This window comes from Pithys albifrons, chromosome 5, assembly GCF_047495875.1.
Source record: "Pithys albifrons albifrons isolate INPA30051 chromosome 5, PitAlb_v1, whole genome shotgun sequence".
Taxonomy (NCBI): Eukaryota; Metazoa; Chordata; class Aves; order Passeriformes; family Thamnophilidae; genus Pithys; species Pithys albifrons.
In genome coordinates, this window is record NC_092462.1 from 64498352 (window position 1) to 64517150 (window position 18799).

The 18799-nt window shown below is 39.9% G+C and overlaps 1 protein-coding gene across 5 annotated transcripts in view; it reads left to right on the forward strand.

The window, feature by feature from the left end:
• Nucleotides 1-18799, forward strand: part of SORCS2 (sortilin related VPS10 domain containing receptor 2) — a 553207-nt gene that overhangs the window by 297656 nt on the left and 236752 nt on the right. For all 5 annotated transcript variants that reach the window (XM_071556850.1, XM_071556852.1, XM_071556851.1 and 2 more), the window contains exon 3: nucleotides 12195-12294. In XM_071556850.1, coding sequence (XP_071412951.1) covers nucleotides 12195-12294 — 100 coding nt within the window. The remainder of the gene's footprint in view (nucleotides 1-12194; nucleotides 12295-18799) is intronic.

Sequence of the window (18799 nt, forward strand, 5' to 3'; positions counted from 1 at the left end):
AGGCATCATATCCAGAGGTTGTGCGGGCTCTATGTTTCAAGTACGTTGCTTATCAGTAAATATGAAGGTTTCTTTTGTTGGCTTAACAAGCACTGCTCCCAGTTAGGAACTTCTTTGGCACAAGCACACTCCAGGCAGAGTTCAATTCCACTGAACCTTAAGGCAAAACAAAATGACAAATCTTTTGGTTCTAGGATGGTCAAGACTATATGTGAAGACGTGGATTTCCAGGCAAATATGCAGCAAAGTTCCTTTTATGCCTTGGTGATGCTTTAACTGTGTTTGTACAGAAAATTATTTTTGTTACACAGTGTCTTCAACAAAGACAAATCATGTAACAATTTTCAATAACTGCAGAATCACAAATTGATTAAGGCTGGAAGGGAACTTTTTGATGTTGTTGAATCCAGCCCCCCTTGCTCAAAGAACAGCGGTCTAGATCTTTTCCAGTTGACTTTTGAGTATCTCCAAGGATGGAGATACCATAAGTTCCCTGGGTAACATGTCCCATTGTTCAGCTACTGTCACGGTAACCCCCCCACAACTTTTTAATGTTCAAATGGCATTTAATGTATTTCAGTTTGTGTCCGTTGCCTCTTGTATTGTCTCTGAGCACTGCTGGCTCCATCTTTACTCCATTACATCAGTTATTTATACACATTGGTAAAGTCTCCCCAGGGCCTTTTCTGTCAAGTTGATTTCCAGCCTGTTGGCCTCCAGTATGTTCCTGTATGTGGGGTTATTCCTCCCCATATGAATGACTTTCCACTTCCCTTTGTTGAGCTTCATGAGATTCCTATTTGTCAGTATCTCCTGAAATGTATTATTAGTGTAGCAGCTACTCCTTGCAGTTTTGTGTCATCTGCAAACTTGTTTCCATCATCCCATGGACTCATCATCTTGGAAGCTGTGAAGTCTGCTGACCTCCATCTGCAGCTTTTCACTTGGTGACCTTCCACCACCATGAGGCTCCCTCAAAGAAAGAGCTCATCCACTGCTGTCCCAGCCTCAGTGAGAGAGGCTGGACGCTCCAACAGCCCCAGACCTGCAGAGCTGCATCTGCTGCTGGCAGCTCCATCTGAGCTTCAATAGTAGATGATAGGGGAAGCTGGAGAACATGTAACAACCTTCATTCCTACAAAGGTAACTCCTTTTTAGATGCTGGGTCACTTTTTTCTCTTCCTAGTCTCCTTTAATGTCAGACAAGAATGTGATTGAAATTTTCATCATCTTCTTGAGTGGTTTATTTCAAATGTAGAGAACTATTCTTATTCTGTGGGGGTTGTTTTCACATGCATTTGAAATTACATGCCAATAATTTATAGTGGACTAAGCTTCTGTTAAGGGTGGTTAGTCATCGTCAAGTGAATGGATGTAGTAGCTTGTCACCCTGGCATATATCAACCCTCTCTCCTATAAAGCACAGTGGCAGCTGTGAACACAATCTTAGTGCAGCTTTCTTTATACAAAATAGATCCAGCAAGGCATCTATTCAGAAGATCCCTTCTACCAAGGATCATTGCCTTCCTGTTTTATTTTTGGAATGTTCATTAATGTGGTGTGGAAGCACCACAGATCCATGTGAAGGTGTTAACGGCCACAAAATTGGCTGCTTCCTGTACTTGTTGCTATGAAGCACAATCTTCACAGTTTGGAAACTCCTATATAAATGCGTGTATTTGTCTTAGGATTCTGTTTCCTAGCAAACTGCAACACAGTGCAAAATGTGCTGCATTTGCTGTGTCTGGCCCTCCTGATCTGTCAGCATAATTTATGTGAACACTTCGCGGCACCTTCTGCTGCTAATGGTCTCTCAGGACCCTGTGGAAAAGGCTAGTTCTGCCTCCTAATTTTAAGAGCCATGATGGTGGCACTGTTTGTCTCTTTTCTGGATCTATTTTGGATTTATGTCTGGCCAAGGGTTTGAAAGAGCTGCTATTAAAGCAGAAACATCTGCTGGGGCTTTATGTGCTGTTGGCTTGCCAAGTTCAACAGCAAGCCAAACTGCAGCTGATGGGCTCAGCCCTCCACAGGTGTCACTGCAGTTACAGCAGAACCACTGCAAGGGAAACTGGGCTGCTGAAAGCTCTAAACAAAACAAATCCCCCCCCCCCCAAAAAAAAAAAAAACCCTTCAGCAACTGTAGAAGGCTGTTAGGAGATTATAGCTGGGGTTGTTAGCAAGAAACAGAAACAAATCCTGTGGAAGTGGTTGTGAGCATCTGAATTCCCCGGTGTCCCTGGTTGCTGTAACACCCACACATGTGCCTTGTCCCATCCCTACCTGCAGGCTTCCCACTGTCCTCACACTGCCACACAGGCAGCACAGACACATTGATTTAAAGGCTGGTAGGAAAATCTGATCTTGTTTAGCTGTCTGAATGTTTTCATGATTCAAACACATCGTGGCAACCTTATTCGCGGGTGAGGCAGAGGTTTTTGACATGGATTGTGAACTTTTGTTGCAGGAGGGCAATTAAAAACAATGCTTTTAAATTCCTTGTAATGATTTTCTTCCTGACAACAGTAATAACATGAATGATCACTCCTTTGGCATGGGGGATATGGGAACTGATCTCCTGGATGAACTTGAGGTGCCTTTGAGCATGCCCAGCCTCCATCCCTGATGTGTACTTTCAGTTTTGGAAAAGCATGCCAGAAATCTCACAACAGAAAAATGTGGGTCTCTTAATACACTCAGCATAAGGCTTGATACCTTCCAGGGTGTATTTATCTTTATTTATTTATTGTTTAGGATTTTTATTCTTTATAAAAATGTCCAGTTACTTCCTTAGTTCTGCCAAGCATTTATCTTCAGGTACAAAATACCACAGTCAAATAAATGACAAAACATGGACTTCATTTACCTTTTTATAAAGTGCTACACCCTGGCTATGTCGTTCATTCCCCCTCGCACCTCCCCCACAGCAATTAGAAGCAGAAGCAAAATTCTACAGATGGAGTTAAAGAAGAGTTCTGCTTTCTGAAGAGCGAATAGCACACTGTTACAGTTGGCAGAGCCCAGTGCTAGAGGAACAGATAATGTGAATGTGCGCATACTATTTATTAAATTATTATCAGTTCTTTTTTTTAGAGGGCGGTCCCGTGGTGTAATGGTGCGCACTCCGGACTCTGGATCACAAGGTCGTGAGTTCGAGTCTCAGTGGAGACCGTACCGGGCAGTTCAATGCCTCCCTGACATCCGATCCCGTCAGATCTCGGATGCTCAGCAGGGTCAGCCCTGGTTAGTACCGGATGCGGTGACAGTCCTGAGGACTTCACTGTCACTGTCCAAGCTCGCTTGGCCGTGGCAGATGGACCTTGGGACATAAACGGTGGGGCCAGTTCTGCGCACGCTGTGCCTCACCTAAAAAAAAAAAAAAATCCACTGCTCAGGCTGGAAGGGCACACCCACGTGGGGAGAGCCCTTCCCAAATCTTCGTTCGCGATGTTTGGCCGTACGTACATGCTTACGTTCTTTTTGAATTTTGTAAATGTTCTTATTCCAGCCAGTTTTATCCAGTGATTACAAGAAATTTGCTGTTCTGGTCAGAAAGCACAAGGCCAAATTCTCTCATACATCCCAACATGCTTCTTGCCTTCCAAGGAACTGCCTGGCTGAGAATAAAGTTGTCTCAGAAATATTTCAGCTGTGTTTAGTGGTTTAAGTAAAAAGCCTGGGCTATGGGAAATACCTAGCATTTTTCCACAGTAGAGAAATTTAATGTTCCTTACAAACCTCAAGAAAATGTTCTTAAACCATCTCCTCTCCCCAAAGAACACAAGTATGTAAGATGAGAATTTTTCCTTTGCAATTACTTATTTCCACTCACAGCACTCATAAAAGAGGAATCATGCTGGAAGTGATAGATGGATGTTTCCCCTTGGCAGTATTGTTAGTAAGCATATTTTGGAGAATTGCATTTTAGCAACAAAGAAGTTTTTTGCTTTTTACTTTCCCCTAAATAAATAAAAAAAACCCACAACAAACAAACCTCAACATAAACCCCCAGCCTTTTCATTGTATAGGAAGTGAAGTATTATTTATTTGTAGGTACTAATTAAATAGTTAAGTGAAGCCTCTGTTTTTGTCTGGTGCAGTACTGTCAGAAGTAATAAATAGCACTTGTGAAGGACAGCCTTTTTATTAAAGAATACATACCTAATAGTACAATTCCCCTATTCTAAGCCAGCTAGCAGTTTCATAGCACAACCCTCTCCCCTCCCTGCCCCAAATTAATATTAGTCATTTTGCAGCACTGAGTTATCAGTTCTGGTAGTTTATTTATGTTTCTAATACGCCAGAGCAGTCTCAGTAAAAAAACACTCAAATGCTTCATTTGAGACCTACTAATGCAGTGCTGGACTTGCAGTTGCTGAAACTAAATCTACACATTCTTGCGATAAATGCTTGCATACTCACTGTTGGTTACACAACACGTTGAATTCAATAAAGAAATTGTGGTAAGAAACTGATCTTTCCCTATTTACCACAATTTCACTCCTGTTTTCTACTCCCTCGTTTAGCTCACTCCAAGTGTTTGTGGGAACGGGTTGTAAACAGGATTACTGAAATGATCCAGGTTGAAAGTGAGACTTCAAAACTGTTAATTTGCATGTGAATAATTTCAGTCATGATGTCTTTAACAGGAGCAAACAGCTGGGGTAGAACAATTGTGGGGAATTTTTCAGTTGCCCACATGCACCTCCAGGTGCCCCCATGCCCCTTAAGGGCACCGTGCTCCCCTTGAGAGTCTGCCCGAGCCCTGCCGTGGCTGCAAAGCTGAGAAGGAAGAAGTAACCCAGAGATTTTACTTTCTGCAAAAGTAAGACATAGCCCTGTATTCCTGGCAGTGTCTTGTTTGCTTTGTCAGTGTGACACTGCTTGTTTCATGGCTGGGTGAGTTCATCACAGGTCTCTGTGTACTGCAAGTGTGGCTACAGGCTGTGCCTTCCGAGAGGCACTGTCAGCAGTGGCTGTGTGTTGGTGGTGGATTTAATGCACCGAGGCAGGAGTTTCAGAATAGGTGTCTAACCTAAACTAACAGTTTCTGGGAGAAAAGGTGATGGCTCCAGCTAATAGAAGCTAATGTGATGTTTTGGGGGCCTGTAGAACAGGAAGGCTAATTATTGGAGCTGTGCAGCAAAGTAATGAGGAGCTTGGAAATGTAACTGATAAGCAGTGATTATAGGCTAATGAGCAGGATGTTTGTGGTATGTTGAAGGACTAATGAAGGACTGAAAAAGATAACTCTGATGGCACATAGTGAGACTGTGCAGACTAGGAATGTTTAAATACAGCACTGAAAAGTATATAGACACAATGCTGCTAACTGTTGGAGTCTGAGGGTGTGTGTATTGTACAGATTAGGTAATTAACCAAAACCAGTACCCAATAAATGCATGCAAGAAGATACTAGTAGGGGAAACAATGATACAGTACACAAATAAATATTATATAATTCAGGTATCTTCATCAAATAACACTACCTCCCGTAAAAAGAGCTCTGTTTATCCCCTTCCATGTTCCATCATGAGAAAAAGTGAATAGTTCCTGTACTGTACAAAGTATTGGATCCAGACAGCTCTGAGACAGGATAATTGCTGGAAAATGTGGACTTCAAAACACTTTCTTCAAAGGCGACTTCAGCATCAGGGTAGAAAATTGTAGCCTGGCCTCCCAGTAGGGCCCAGTCAGGCTGTTGCCAATGAAAGACTCTCAAATTGGCAGGACAGAACCCAACGTGTAGTGTCGTACAACATTTGTCTACTTTGATTTTTAACTTCATTGCAAAATAAGGTCATGTCTTATTTGTCACTGTGAAGTTGGCAACCTAGTTCCTGAGGAAGTATCTGACTCCCCAAAGTCACCTGGCATGGCACTCCTTGCTTTTATTATTCGCTACAGAGAACTGGTTTTCCCCTCTCAGTTTGGCCAATTGAATTGGATATGTTTAATGCATTGAATAAAAGTCCAGTTCTAGTATTTGTGATGTTTATGATACTCCTTGAGTTGTCACTCAATGTGAATGCAGTTTTTTGGTTTAATTTGTGGGCGTTTTTATGTGGATTTTTATAGGTCAGCATTTTACAATGAAATATATATGGACAGGGGCGGTCCCGTGGTGTAATGGTGAGCACTCTGGACTCTGGATCACAAGGTCATGAGTTCGAGTCTCAGTGGAGACCGTACCGGGCAGTTCAATGCCTCCCTGACATCCGATCCCGTCAGATCTCGGATGCTCAGCAGAGTCAGCCCTGGTTAGTACTGGGTGCTGTGACAGTCCTGAGGGCTTCACTGTCACTGTCCAAGCTTGCTCAGCCATGGCAGATGGACCTTGGGACATAAACGGTGGGGCCAGTTCTGCGCATGCTGTGCCTCACCTGAAAAATCCACTGCGCAGGCTGGAAGGGCACACCCACGTGGGGAGAGCCCTTCCCAAATCTTTGTTCGCAAAGTTTGGCCATACAAATACACAAATATATGGACATCAGTACCTGTAAAAATTAGAAAGTCTGTATAGCTGCATAAATGCAAAGTTGCACCATGTCCTGTACACATCAGAGCATTACAGGGCAGGTCACTTCAGCTAAAAAGGCTGTTTTAATTATTCACAGCTCTTAAAAATATCTATGTCATCAGATTTGTGATCAATCTATGTTATGGATAGCTGATTGATAAGTGAAACATGACCTGTTCATCTTTGTGCTGTTTTGGGGGAAAGAAGGTAAACTCTGTCTTGCCTAAAAGTGACGTTGATAAACTATTTATGTTACCTCTTGTCTATGCCTTTGATTCTTTAATGTAAAACTGGATTAAGGAAGATGCATTTCTATTATTTCTGCTTTTGAGAGGAAAAATGTGTCACTTCTGAAAGGCTCAACTTTTCTGGAAAGTAGAGAGAGGTATTTCCAGAAAGTACTCCAGCAAAGCTGATAGCTGATGAGTAATCTGTTAATTGGATTCCTGTGTGTTAATTGGATTGCTGGGAGTCCTGCTCTTCTACAGCCTTTGAAGGAGCTTTCATCTGCATGAATTCCTCAATATATGAGTCAAGTACTGGAATCCAATGTTACAATGTGTTTGTACTCTGAAGAAGGGCTTTGGAGTTTTGAAGTTTTTTGTTGCTGTTTGAAAGGATTTTATGAGGCTAACCAAAGTCTCTGCATTTCCACATTGGACATGTAAGAAGCCTTGAAGTCTTCTGTGCTGTTTAAGAAGATATGTTAGTATTTAGCTTCTTTAATGATATTCCTCTGGTTACTTCCCTTTCAGTAGGTTTGTCCTGGCATTTGTGTTGGAGCTTCTGCTGCATCTGTTTTAGATAATCCATCAGCCAGTTCTTCATTCCTTCATTCATTTTGCTGTCTTATAGATATCCGTTTTCTGTACAGGCATTTGAGGTACAGTAGACAGTGTTGTTTCTATTTTCAGTTGAGGTACCAAAGCACAAAGGAAATTCTGTTGTTAGATATGTCAGTGATAGAGCAAGAACCTAAACTAATTTCTCCTGCATTTTAAAGTTCATGCTGTACATCCTGGACTGTTCTGTTGACAGAAAGGAAGGGAAGGGAAGAAGACAACATTTGCAATACAGTCTGGAGAACATTAAGTGGGAAGCAGTCCAGTGAGTTTTATGCACAGATCCACCCTTCCTGGATCCTGCAACCTGTATCTCAATTGAATATTTTTTTCAACAACTTACCAATGATCTAAACCATCAGATCTTCTGTATTTTTTTCCCCAGGCTTTCTTTTTGTTTCACGTGAAGTAATCCATGAGTCATTTGAAATCTCTTCATTGTTGTCTTCCAGGATTTTAAATTAATGGGGCTTGTACATTATGGCTCATTTGACTAGAACGGTGCTTGAGTTAATCTTCAAGGAGAAAAGGTTGAGGAAATGTGATGAACATGTATGTGAACTGTTCCAACCATTCTCTTTCTAGTGTGTCTCTTCAATCCATTAAAAAAACCTAAACAAACAAAAAACAAAAAACAAAAAAAAGGGAAGACTTGCAGTTGATGTTTTCTTTGAGTATTACATTTGACTTGTGAGTACAATTTTTGTCTCCAGGAATCTTCATTAACATTCTACTATATATTCATTTTAATGTTCCTTATGTATTTTTTAATATCGACTTGTAAATATAATCTGAAAAGGCAACTAACAATAAGCAATATTGAATCATAGGTGTGAGTCAGCAGTGGAGAGCTATATAATGATAGTGAAGTTAAGACAGGCAAACATTTGGTTCACATCTCTTTTGGTATCTGTTAAATTTCTTCTTCTTTCTCAATATTTCTGTTGGAAGATGTCCAGATCCAGTGTTTAGATACAGTTCCAAATTATGTTAGGCATAGATTTATTTTAGCTTCAACAGAAAAAAGTTGCATTTTCAAGGATGAGACCCAAATTTACTCAGAGTTTAGGGGCTTTGGGAGTTTTATTTCATCAGGGCACATGTCTGTACCACTTGGAAGTTTTCCTACTTTTTGAGCTCACAGTATTAAAACAAGCTAAAAAGATTTAATTATGTCTGTGCTGGATTATCATTGTATAATTTTTCAGATTGGTATTTGGACATGCTGTTCTTGCAGTGATGACTGATTTTTCCTTAAAGGAAAAAAAAACAACAAAAAAAAGAACGGCACATGTTTCAGCAGATGTACATACTTTCGAAGAAATTATCATGCAGCCGCAAGCTCTGTCAGACTCAGGTTGTGTAATGTCTTCATCAGTACATGGGGAATCATTCAGCCATCTGAGGTTCTGTCACCCATCACCTGGATACTGGGAGATGTGTTTTCTATGAGTCCTCCACTGAGCTTTGCCCTCCCTGTAACCTGTAGCCTGTGGTGCACAGGAGGATGCCCAGCAGCAGGAGACATCCTGTGTGTCACTTGCTGTATCCTCTGCAGTTACTCACTGAAAGCCAAAATCCTGTCTGCCTCTGTCCAGATCATTTGGAGCTGCACGTCCGGCTCATCTTTACAAAAGTAGTCTTTGCACTACTTGCTCTGGTTTATGGAGTTCTGCTGCTGTGCTACCACTGCAAATAAGCCACGCTAGAGGAGGAAAATTTCCTCTTCTCATCAGGTACATGTATATCTTCTTTCCATTATAACTTGAAATATCTGTCTTAGGAAGGAAAGAGAATGTGTTTATACTGATAAACAGATGATTCATTTGGGTTTTTTCCCATTTCCTTAACACTTTTGACACAGCACTAGTTTAGTTTCTAACAGACAAAAAAAAATATCTTTATGACTGGAAAATCATACTCCTCCTCTCCTTAATTTTATACAAAGCACATTTTGTAATATATTGAAATAGGCATGCACTGAGATCCCGGAATTCATCCTCCCCAACACTATCTGGAGCCCAGTAGTGCAAATACATGGAACTCGGTTCTAGCTGTATGGTACAAAATGTTAGTTCTTTATATATGCAGAGCCAGGAATTTAGGATTTATATCTCAAGTAAAAAGGTTGGGGTGACCTGTTTTCTCTGTAGCAGACGTGGAAAACCAATTATTTTGCACACTGCTTCCTTTGAATGATGTCCTTGAACTGTATCATCTTGTGTGTAAATGTCTCAAAGAGTAGCTGACGTTCCTGGTCTCCCTCAAGTCTGGACTATAATAAAAAAGGTTTGGAAGTCTGAATAGATTTCTCCAATCTGGGTTTTCCTGCTTAGGCATAGTGCACTTTTATGGAGATGCATTAGCCTATTGGCTCAGGTTGGAACAGGATTCTTTTCCCCCATGAGCTTGCTAATTTGTATATGAAAATAAAAGATTTTTGACTATCTAGTTTGTCTACCTTTGTCTGAAAATATCGTAGTTACCATAGTGCACTATGCTTTTTTAAAACCTCATTCCTTTCTTGCAGTACTTTTTAAAAGTCATGAGAATTAGAAGAGGAAGTTTTAGACTGGAACTTTTATCTTAGAAATGGCTTATCCTCTTTGGGCTTCCTGCCCATACTCTTTTCATACCTTGGTACAGTTGCTGCCACTGTCCCTCCCGCAGTGTCACTCTCCAGTGGTCCCATTGTATTAATCCTGGAACTGCCTCTTCAAAGTAAATTGAGTCATCTTTAAGGTTCAGAGAATTATTTCAGGATGCTATTACTGGGCAAACCACTGACCTGATATTCTCTCCTCAAAGAGAATAGACTAGGTTATGTTTCCATCATGCATGCTTGTTCTGCATGATTTCAGTACATCTGGCTGAAGTCAGTATTTTAGTCTTTGCTTTGATTTCTTTTCTGTCATACAGCCCTGGCAAATTAGGTTTAGCACTGTCCATCCTATTCTCCTTAGAATTTAATTCATTCTGTACTGAGTGTCCAGTACACTGCAGTTGTATGTATTTGATTTCTACATAATTATTTTTCAAAACTGCGTGGCTATGATTCCATTAACCTCTGTAATTCATTGCTGTATATCTGAAAGTGAAGCAACATTGTGTGTGTGAGGGAGGAGGGGGAAAATCAGATCAAATCCATTCAGATATCACTATAAAAGGGTTAAACTCTCAGCTTGAGGCTGTGTGTTCTGTGTGTTACAGGCTTATGACCAGTTAGGGGTTTTTTTTGACTTTTAGAGAAGGAAAAAGAACAAGGTAAACATGAGCCCTCCTTTACTTGGTATCCCTTAGGACCTGATCCAGGCATATCATCCTCGGCTATCCACTATGCTTGGTGATACCAAAGACATAGAAAGCTGCTCCATGACTGCAGCTGAAAGTTCATATATCACAAGGAAGGCTGGATGTATAAAAGCACATCAGCCACCTCTGCTTCTTCAGACATGCTCTCTGACTCAAGTGAAATACTTGGTGGGACTGGGACACAAGTGAGCAGTCATGGCAGCCTCCTGCAGGAACCAGCCCCCTGGGGACTTATATGCCTCACATGCCTTGCAGGAGGTCTCAGGCAGTGGGCTACCTGTCAAGGTGTACACACTCAGCCAGGAGTTTGGTTTCTCACTTTTCTCTCTCATTGTATTCAGTCATGTACCTACAAACTTCAGCAGTGAATCCTCTGGGCCAGGAGAGCCCTTCTCAGAGTAATGAATGTGTTAGAATGGGGCTATAGGACAGAAATCACTGCATAGGCAATCCTGTGTCACACTGGGAGGGGCAGAGATCTCGTCTTCGTTCTCTTGGACATGGGAGCTGTTGCATGTTCCCAATGATGCAGAGGTACTGGGCAAGATACCTTCAGCTCGGTTTGTAAAGGAGATTGTTATTCCAGTGAAAAGAAAAGGGAGTATGGAGTGGACGTTCTCACACCAACTCTGTCATAGGGAGTGCTTCTTCAAGAAGGGACAAGTGCCTTACATGTGTGTGAGTCCCTTTCCAAATGCAAAATGTATAACTATAAATATGGAGAGAGTGTATGGTACAAATTGATCCTAAATAGAACAAACAAGGTTTCATCCAAAGTGATTTAAATATGAATGTCGCTTCCTTTGAATTTCAGCAACAGTTTCTAATACTTATGTTTTACTTGTCTATTCTTTCTATAACTGACATTGGCAATACAAATGAGTAGCACAGATGCCATTTTTCAGGGCATATTTTTCAGGAGTATGAAACAAATTCATCAGAGTGCCCACATTTGAAATACTCACAGATGCAGGTGCGTGACATACAGATGGCCAAGTACTGACTTCGATTTTATTCACTCAAAATTTAGCAATCCTCTGAAAAAGAGCTGGAGGAGAGGATGGATACCTTTATCAAGTACTGATTCTGGTAGAAGTCCAATGTGAGCCTTCCAGATCTCAGGCCAAATTCTTCTCTTATGCAACAGCAAGCTCTGAAGTCAGCTCTGCTTTTCCTGCATAGCTGAGGAGGTGCTGTTAGTACTTGCCAAAGAGCCTGTGCTCTGCACAACTCTTTTTCCCCCCTTGTGGGTGGTGATAGAAAGGTGTACATGTCAGGCTTCTGTCACTGCACAGAACTGTAAAACACAGACAGAACTATCCATGTTTTTCCAAACCTAGAATAATATACTTAGTAGTGGCATGTTTCTTTTGGTGGCTATGGAACACTGAAAAGAACAAAAGAATGGTATAAAAGCATTGAAAATGGACAATTAGTGCCATGAAGTGGGGCTTTTTTTGCAGAGTTTCAATGATGAACCCTTTAGAAGAGAGCACTCACAGATGTTTGATTTCTTTCAGGTCTTCAGATTTTGGGACCTTATACACAAAGTTGAATCTCCAGCCTGGGATTGTCACTGTTATTGACAATTTCTACATTTGTCCCACCAACAAAAAAAAGGTATGTGGCAAAAAAAATGACTTTTTATAGTGCAGGTGAGATTCTGCAACTATGTAAAGTGTGTTTTACAGGTTTTCAGAATTTAGAGGAGTGGTTTTCACAATGTTGCAGATCACCTCAGGTGCATTTGTGACATTTGGAGATATTTATTGTTCCTGAATAATATAGAAAGACAGAAAGTGCCTTGATGATCACTGAAAACTTTTGAGGGCATCAACTCCTGGCAATCAAGCTTTTGTGGATTTTTCCATGGAAATGGAAAAAGGAAATTCTGTCAGTTTTCGCACATCCCAACAGATTCTGGGACTAAACACTCAGACTCTTCATCCTTTATGCACAAGGTCTTTTGCATGTTTCTTAATATAAAGTATAGGGATTGGGCAGACTGTCATTGAGAATGATGTTTATCCTGCATAAAACCTTAATTAAAAAAATAACAAAAAACCTCTCCTTGAAGATCTTTCTTAAAAATGTTCCTGCATTATTACCAAACCAAAAAATTTATTGTGGAACCCAGGAAGATTAAGTGAGAGCAAAATTAACCCATTGAGTGTATTTACAATGGAAGTTATATTAGAATCAATAGGAAGAGCAATTATGAGGAAAAAAACCCCCAAAATAAAAACCCTTCTATGTCAGCAAAATATCCATGATTTGAACAGCAACATTTATGAGATACAATGTGAATAACACAAGCACGGTAGATCTTTGATGAAATAAGAATTTTCTCTTGATATAAGGACCTTTTAACTCCAGTGTAATACAGAAGCACTGATTTCAGAAAGAGACCACTGATTGGAGGAAGGACAATGATAGTTGTGTTTGTCTGTTTTGCTTAATCAAAAATCAGTGGAACTCAGTGAGGCTTCCTGAGTGGTTAAGTACAAAATTTAGTTCTCTTGAAATTGTCACTGGAGTTTTTGTGCCCAAACTATGCTGTGTCTGAGCTCAGTAATACATTTTTAACCTACTGCAAAGCAAGAAATTATTTTTTTGTATCGTGAAGTGGAACTACCATCAAGCACAAAGTTTCTTCAGCAATTCTCAGACACACAGTCTACTGGTGGTTTCAAGTTCAAAGGTATAAAACCAAAATCTTTAGCCATCTCAGTTTCTGGAGTAAAGACTAAAAGGATGAGAGGGATGAGAGCCCTGTAGAGGAATTTTCCCTAGTTCAACCAGCTACAATATCAAAACCTGTCCAAGCACGTGACAATGTGATTGTGTCAGTTGTCTGACAAGATAAACAGCAGTAAGATCATTGCTAAATTTCAAACCCAAGGAACACTCCAGTGTTCACAATGAAACTCATGTTAACTCTATTTTAGAAAAATCTATATTCTACTCAATTTCACAAGCTGAAGTTCCTAGAGATACAAACCCTGCTTAGTAAACTAATATCATGTTGAAATCCATCTGATACACAAAGTTTGAATCATTAGATATACTATTTTTATTATGAGATTTGCATCTATGAAGATGTTGTTCAATAGTATACAAACAACTAAAACAGTAGAGCACAACATATTTCTGGGGCTGCTCAATGATGCCAGAGGGAGATATAGTTCTACAAGCCAATGTATGTACATACATGCATATGGGGTACAGAAATGGTGGCAGCACTGGAGGTACTTGCCTCACCATTCACATGCTACACCATCTGGTCTTGGAGGTGTCGCAGTCACACATGGAAGGTAAGATGGAACTCTTCATGCTGTAAGAGCTTTGTTAATTGTAATGGGAAATTTTAGATGCTGGACACTTAATTAGAACACTAAGACTACCAACTGATCTCATCCAAGTTATTTAGAGTGATGGAAGAACATGTCTCCCTGTCTATCCATTTCAGCACAGTAGCACTGAGGTGGAATGGAACACTGAGAGTTCCGACTCCCTTTTCTAAGCTGTGCAGAAGTCTTGGGTTTTCACTCATTCCTGATGTTACCAGACTTCAGATCATTATGGTGTAGGTTTTCTTCAACCAGTTCACATCTTTTGAAATGTGCTGAAAAGGGAAACTGGGGTGCTGACCACGCATTCTGGAACTGAGCTAGCACTTCAAATTTAAAGCATAAGTAATCCCACTTAGCATTTAGGGACTGAGAATATGCATGAAAGCAAAGATAAAAGGCATTTATGGGTTTTTTAATACTTTGCATATTAAACATTGTGCTATGCTTTCATTCCATTTACCCATTGTAGTCCTTATCTGTGGAAGAACTGATACTGCCCATTTGATGCTCACCATTTTCACCTCAATGTCATCAGAGCATTAATCACACCCGATTTTAGTTCTGTGTAATTTAGATATCTAGTCAAAATCTCTCCCTCTACAATCAAAGGAGAAATGTGGGTACCTCTAGGCAGTTCATACTGTAAAAATCATAGTTCTTTGCACTTACAAGAATAAGGCTGGATTATCTTCTGAGGTTCCTGCAAGTGCCTTTGTGACTATTAAGGGTCTGAACAGAGTCTAACTTCATCTTCCTACAAAGACATAAAAAGAGAGGGGTCATGGCAACTAAATACCACACTGCCATTCCCTCACTTCATCCTCCAGGTCCCTCAGGACCTCCAGATGCATCTCATCAGGTTCTATGGACTTGTGTACCTTCAGGTTCCTTTGATGGTCTCAAAGCCGATCTTTTCCTACCATGGGAAGTCTTTCATTCTCCCAGTCACCACCTTTGCCTTGTTTGACTTGGGTGGTGTGGCTGGAACACTTGATGGTGAAGAGATTAACTCCATCCTAGCCAAAACCAGCATAAGATGGGAAATTTTTTGTTTGCTTGTGTTTTGGAGAGCAATTCAATTAAATATTTGCTAGAAGACTCCAGTCCAGTTCTTGGGTTGACATTTTTTCTTCAGTTCATATCTGCTGGTACTCCAGCTCCTGAAGTTACCTAGATGTTCAATTTCCTTGCCTCCACTATGTGAGCTGCAGTTACACCATACAGAGCAATGGACTTATAAGTGGGTTTTATACAGCAAATTAGAAAATGTACTGGAGATTTTCAGTCTTTAAATTACTCTAGTTTGCTCTTTCTTAGTTGTTCTGAAAAGAAAAAAGTTAATGCTCCTTATCTTCCCCACCCAATTGTTTAAGAAGTTGAAATTCAACAGAATTGTAATGCTGTTGATAAAAACTGCATCAGCACATGCAAAAAGTACAACAACATCCTTTTCACATAGTGCTATATGGAAAAGGCATTGTATAAAAATTAAACCCCACAAAAATTATAAGTTAAAATTTAGGAATGGTGGGGACTATGAAGTAGCTGAAAGAAGTATGGAAATAATCTATAAAAACCACTAAACCCATGCAAAAAGTGGCACATTCCTTTTCTGTGTGACCCTTCTATGAACAAGTTGTGATGAGGTCTAAACAAAGAATCAGGATGGAGTTGTATCAAGGTCATGGCTACACAATCTTTTGACAGTTGAGGTAAATTCATTCACTCTGTACCTTTTCCTGGCTGAAAGCAGCAGAACTCTGATGCAGAAATTGTGCAGCTGCGGTTACCACAGGACTCAAGCTATAAACCCCAGTTTTGACAAGAAATGATGACAAATCTCTGAGGGCAGAGCTTTAGAGGGCTTTGTGTATTGCTCTGAGTGGGCCTTTCTGATGAAATCATGGGATAGAGGTGTGAACTGTGGTTGTACTATTTGAGATTCAGAACTGAATTGCAGTCAGTCAGCTGCACAAGTAGAAAACATTTTTGCCTACCTGCAAATGACCATGTAGGATCACCCTAAATGCTATGAGACAATGCAGTCATAGGCAAGGTAACACTGTAATTAAGAGCTCACACTTCCTTAGGATGCATTGATGTTTGCTTCACATTCTGTCTAGTTTTAGTGTAAGATAAAATTGCAACTAAAGACACTGAAGCTGTTCTGGTATGGTTTTGGAAAGTTGTAGAGTAATGGTGAGTTCTTCTATGTAAGCTGTCTGATAGTAACTTTTCCTTTTGAAGCACATTTTTCTGTGACATTAAATAGTCTTACCCTATGCAGACCTTGAAATGTTGTGCAGTGATAAGAGATGTTTCTGCACTTTAAACAACAGATTTTATGTAATTATCTCCTTTTCAGTAATTACTGTATGCCAGTAGCATACAATGGTGCAGGAATCCCAAAGTGTACCATGTGGGGGAAATAATTTGATTTGTATTCTGTGTTTTCCAAAGCAATATTATAATTGTGGTTTGGAAGTGATGCACGTGGTTTGTGGAGTATGGGACTGTGGTTTCTGTATGTCAGTCTGGAGTCAGATGAAAAAAGTGAATTCTTTCCACAAAAGAAAAAAAAAGCAGAATACAGTTTCACTGAACTAAAAGAACAACAACCTATTTAACAATTTTTGGGGGGTCATGTATGTTGCTGGATCTAGAATATTTGCTTTAATTGTGTTTATGTAATGTTGCTGGGGGGTAATTGAATGAATGTACTGATTTTTGCCTTCCCACATTCAGTGCATATTTAAATTTTAATTCATGTTAATGGAACTGGTGTATCCATCTTTCCATTTATATTCTTTTGGAAAACAGGCAGGTAAGCAGTTTATATTCAGGCTTTTCATATTAAGAGAAAATAAATGTTGATTTTGTTTCCACCAACTGATTAGTTGAATGGGTTGAACACTTACGTTTCCCAGCTGTCACAATAACCAATGGCTGCATGTTTTTCCTCACTAAAAAGCAAGATGACAAATGTGCTTAGGTGCTTGATAAACAATGCAGAACACTTGAGATAGAAATAAGGATATAGGCTATCTTATACAGCAATCTAACTCCTGATAATTTAAAATAGTATGAATTACACATCACAAAAGGGAATTTGCCACAGCTATAAAAGCACTTCCCGAGATGCCACTGGCTTGAGCAACGTTTGTCAGCATTTACAGGTAAATGCAGTTCTACATCATTTTGACGTTTGTCTTTTAGAGCAGAACAATTGGTAGTGGGAGTTGTCAAAATGCAGTATGACTACATTTACTTGTAAAGAATAATTCTGCTCAAGTACCAGTTTCCTTAGAGACCATTCCAAACCATCTGCAAACATAGAGAGCAGAATTATCTTGTACTTTTATTAGTTGTGAATTCCTTTCAAAAAGGTGAGCAGTTACTTGAGGAAGGTTTCAGTGTGAAATTACAGAGTATGAGTCTGTGTGTTGTGATCTCTACCATGATGTGTTCTTTCCTTACAAGCAGTGTCACCATTCAGTTTTGTTCTCATGGTACACTACCATAGCACTAATAAGATCTGACTGCGTCATTTTGCTTAAGATTTCTGTACAGACCTATACATTTTATCCTCAGAATTTCCAAATACTACAGAAGTATGCCCAGTAATTGATATTTTCCCCCACCCCTGCTAATACTTTGCTAGGAGGTAGATTGATGTGAGAGGCAATCTTGGGCAGAAATCCCAGATTTTATTCACACACAGCTAGTGAGCAGTTGCCTAGTTGACAACCAGGAAGCTTGCAAGAAATGCAAGTGGAATGTAATAGGTTAAAACAGTTAAAGCTTTCAGTGAGCTCTTAGCTGAAGTCACTGTCGTGAGCGGAGGTTCATCCAGCACCACCAAAGCCATGACATGCTGGGGGAGGATTTGATGGATGCTCTTTGATGGGGTGTGAGTATGTATATGAGAAAAAAGTAGCGTAAAGCTTTGAGAAACAGAGAGTTGGAACAGTTGAAAATTAAAACCACGAATGGAACAGTCACTAAGAATGTGGCTATTAGAGAAGTATTGGAGCTATTTGCTGGTTAAACAGGCGAGGAGCTACGGCTTTCCAGTTGGACTGATTTCTGCTATGGCTGAGAGACTGGGGCTTTTTCACATTATGTGTGTAAATGGAACGGCATAAAAATTCTGTACCTCCTGTGTAATTTTTATATTCTAACTCCTTGTAACCCTTCAAATAAGTCAAAGGTAGTGGCAGTGTTAATGTTTTGAGTATACCATTTCTCTTAACCAGTTGATTATTAATACATTTTTCTACATAGTGTGATGGATTCCATGAAAATTTTGCAAAAACTTTCTGCACATTTTTCCATCCTGTTCTTTTATGTGCAAAGCTAGAAAGGAATCCCCAGCTTTTGCTGATCAGATACATGTTTGTCTTTGAATACTAAAACATTGAACCTTGCAGTCTGAAGCTGCTTCTAAAACTTGTTGTGTCAATTCTTCTCTCTTTGAACCTATAAATATTCTATAGTCCAGCAGCTGAAGTATACTATGATTAAAAACTGCACTTCATTTAAAAACCAGATATAAAACTACCCACAAAAACCCACCAAGCCAACAAACCTGACTTACAAAACAAGTGACTGCTGTGGCAAGCATGTGGCTTTCCCATACTGTGTAGAATAATTGCTCATCAATGTAGAGGGTGTGTAGGCTAAACAGCTGCACACTTGAACAGACATTCTGTGTTATTATTCTGTCTTATCAGTCATTTGATGCTTGAGGATCTCAATGAAGTTTTTTAGAT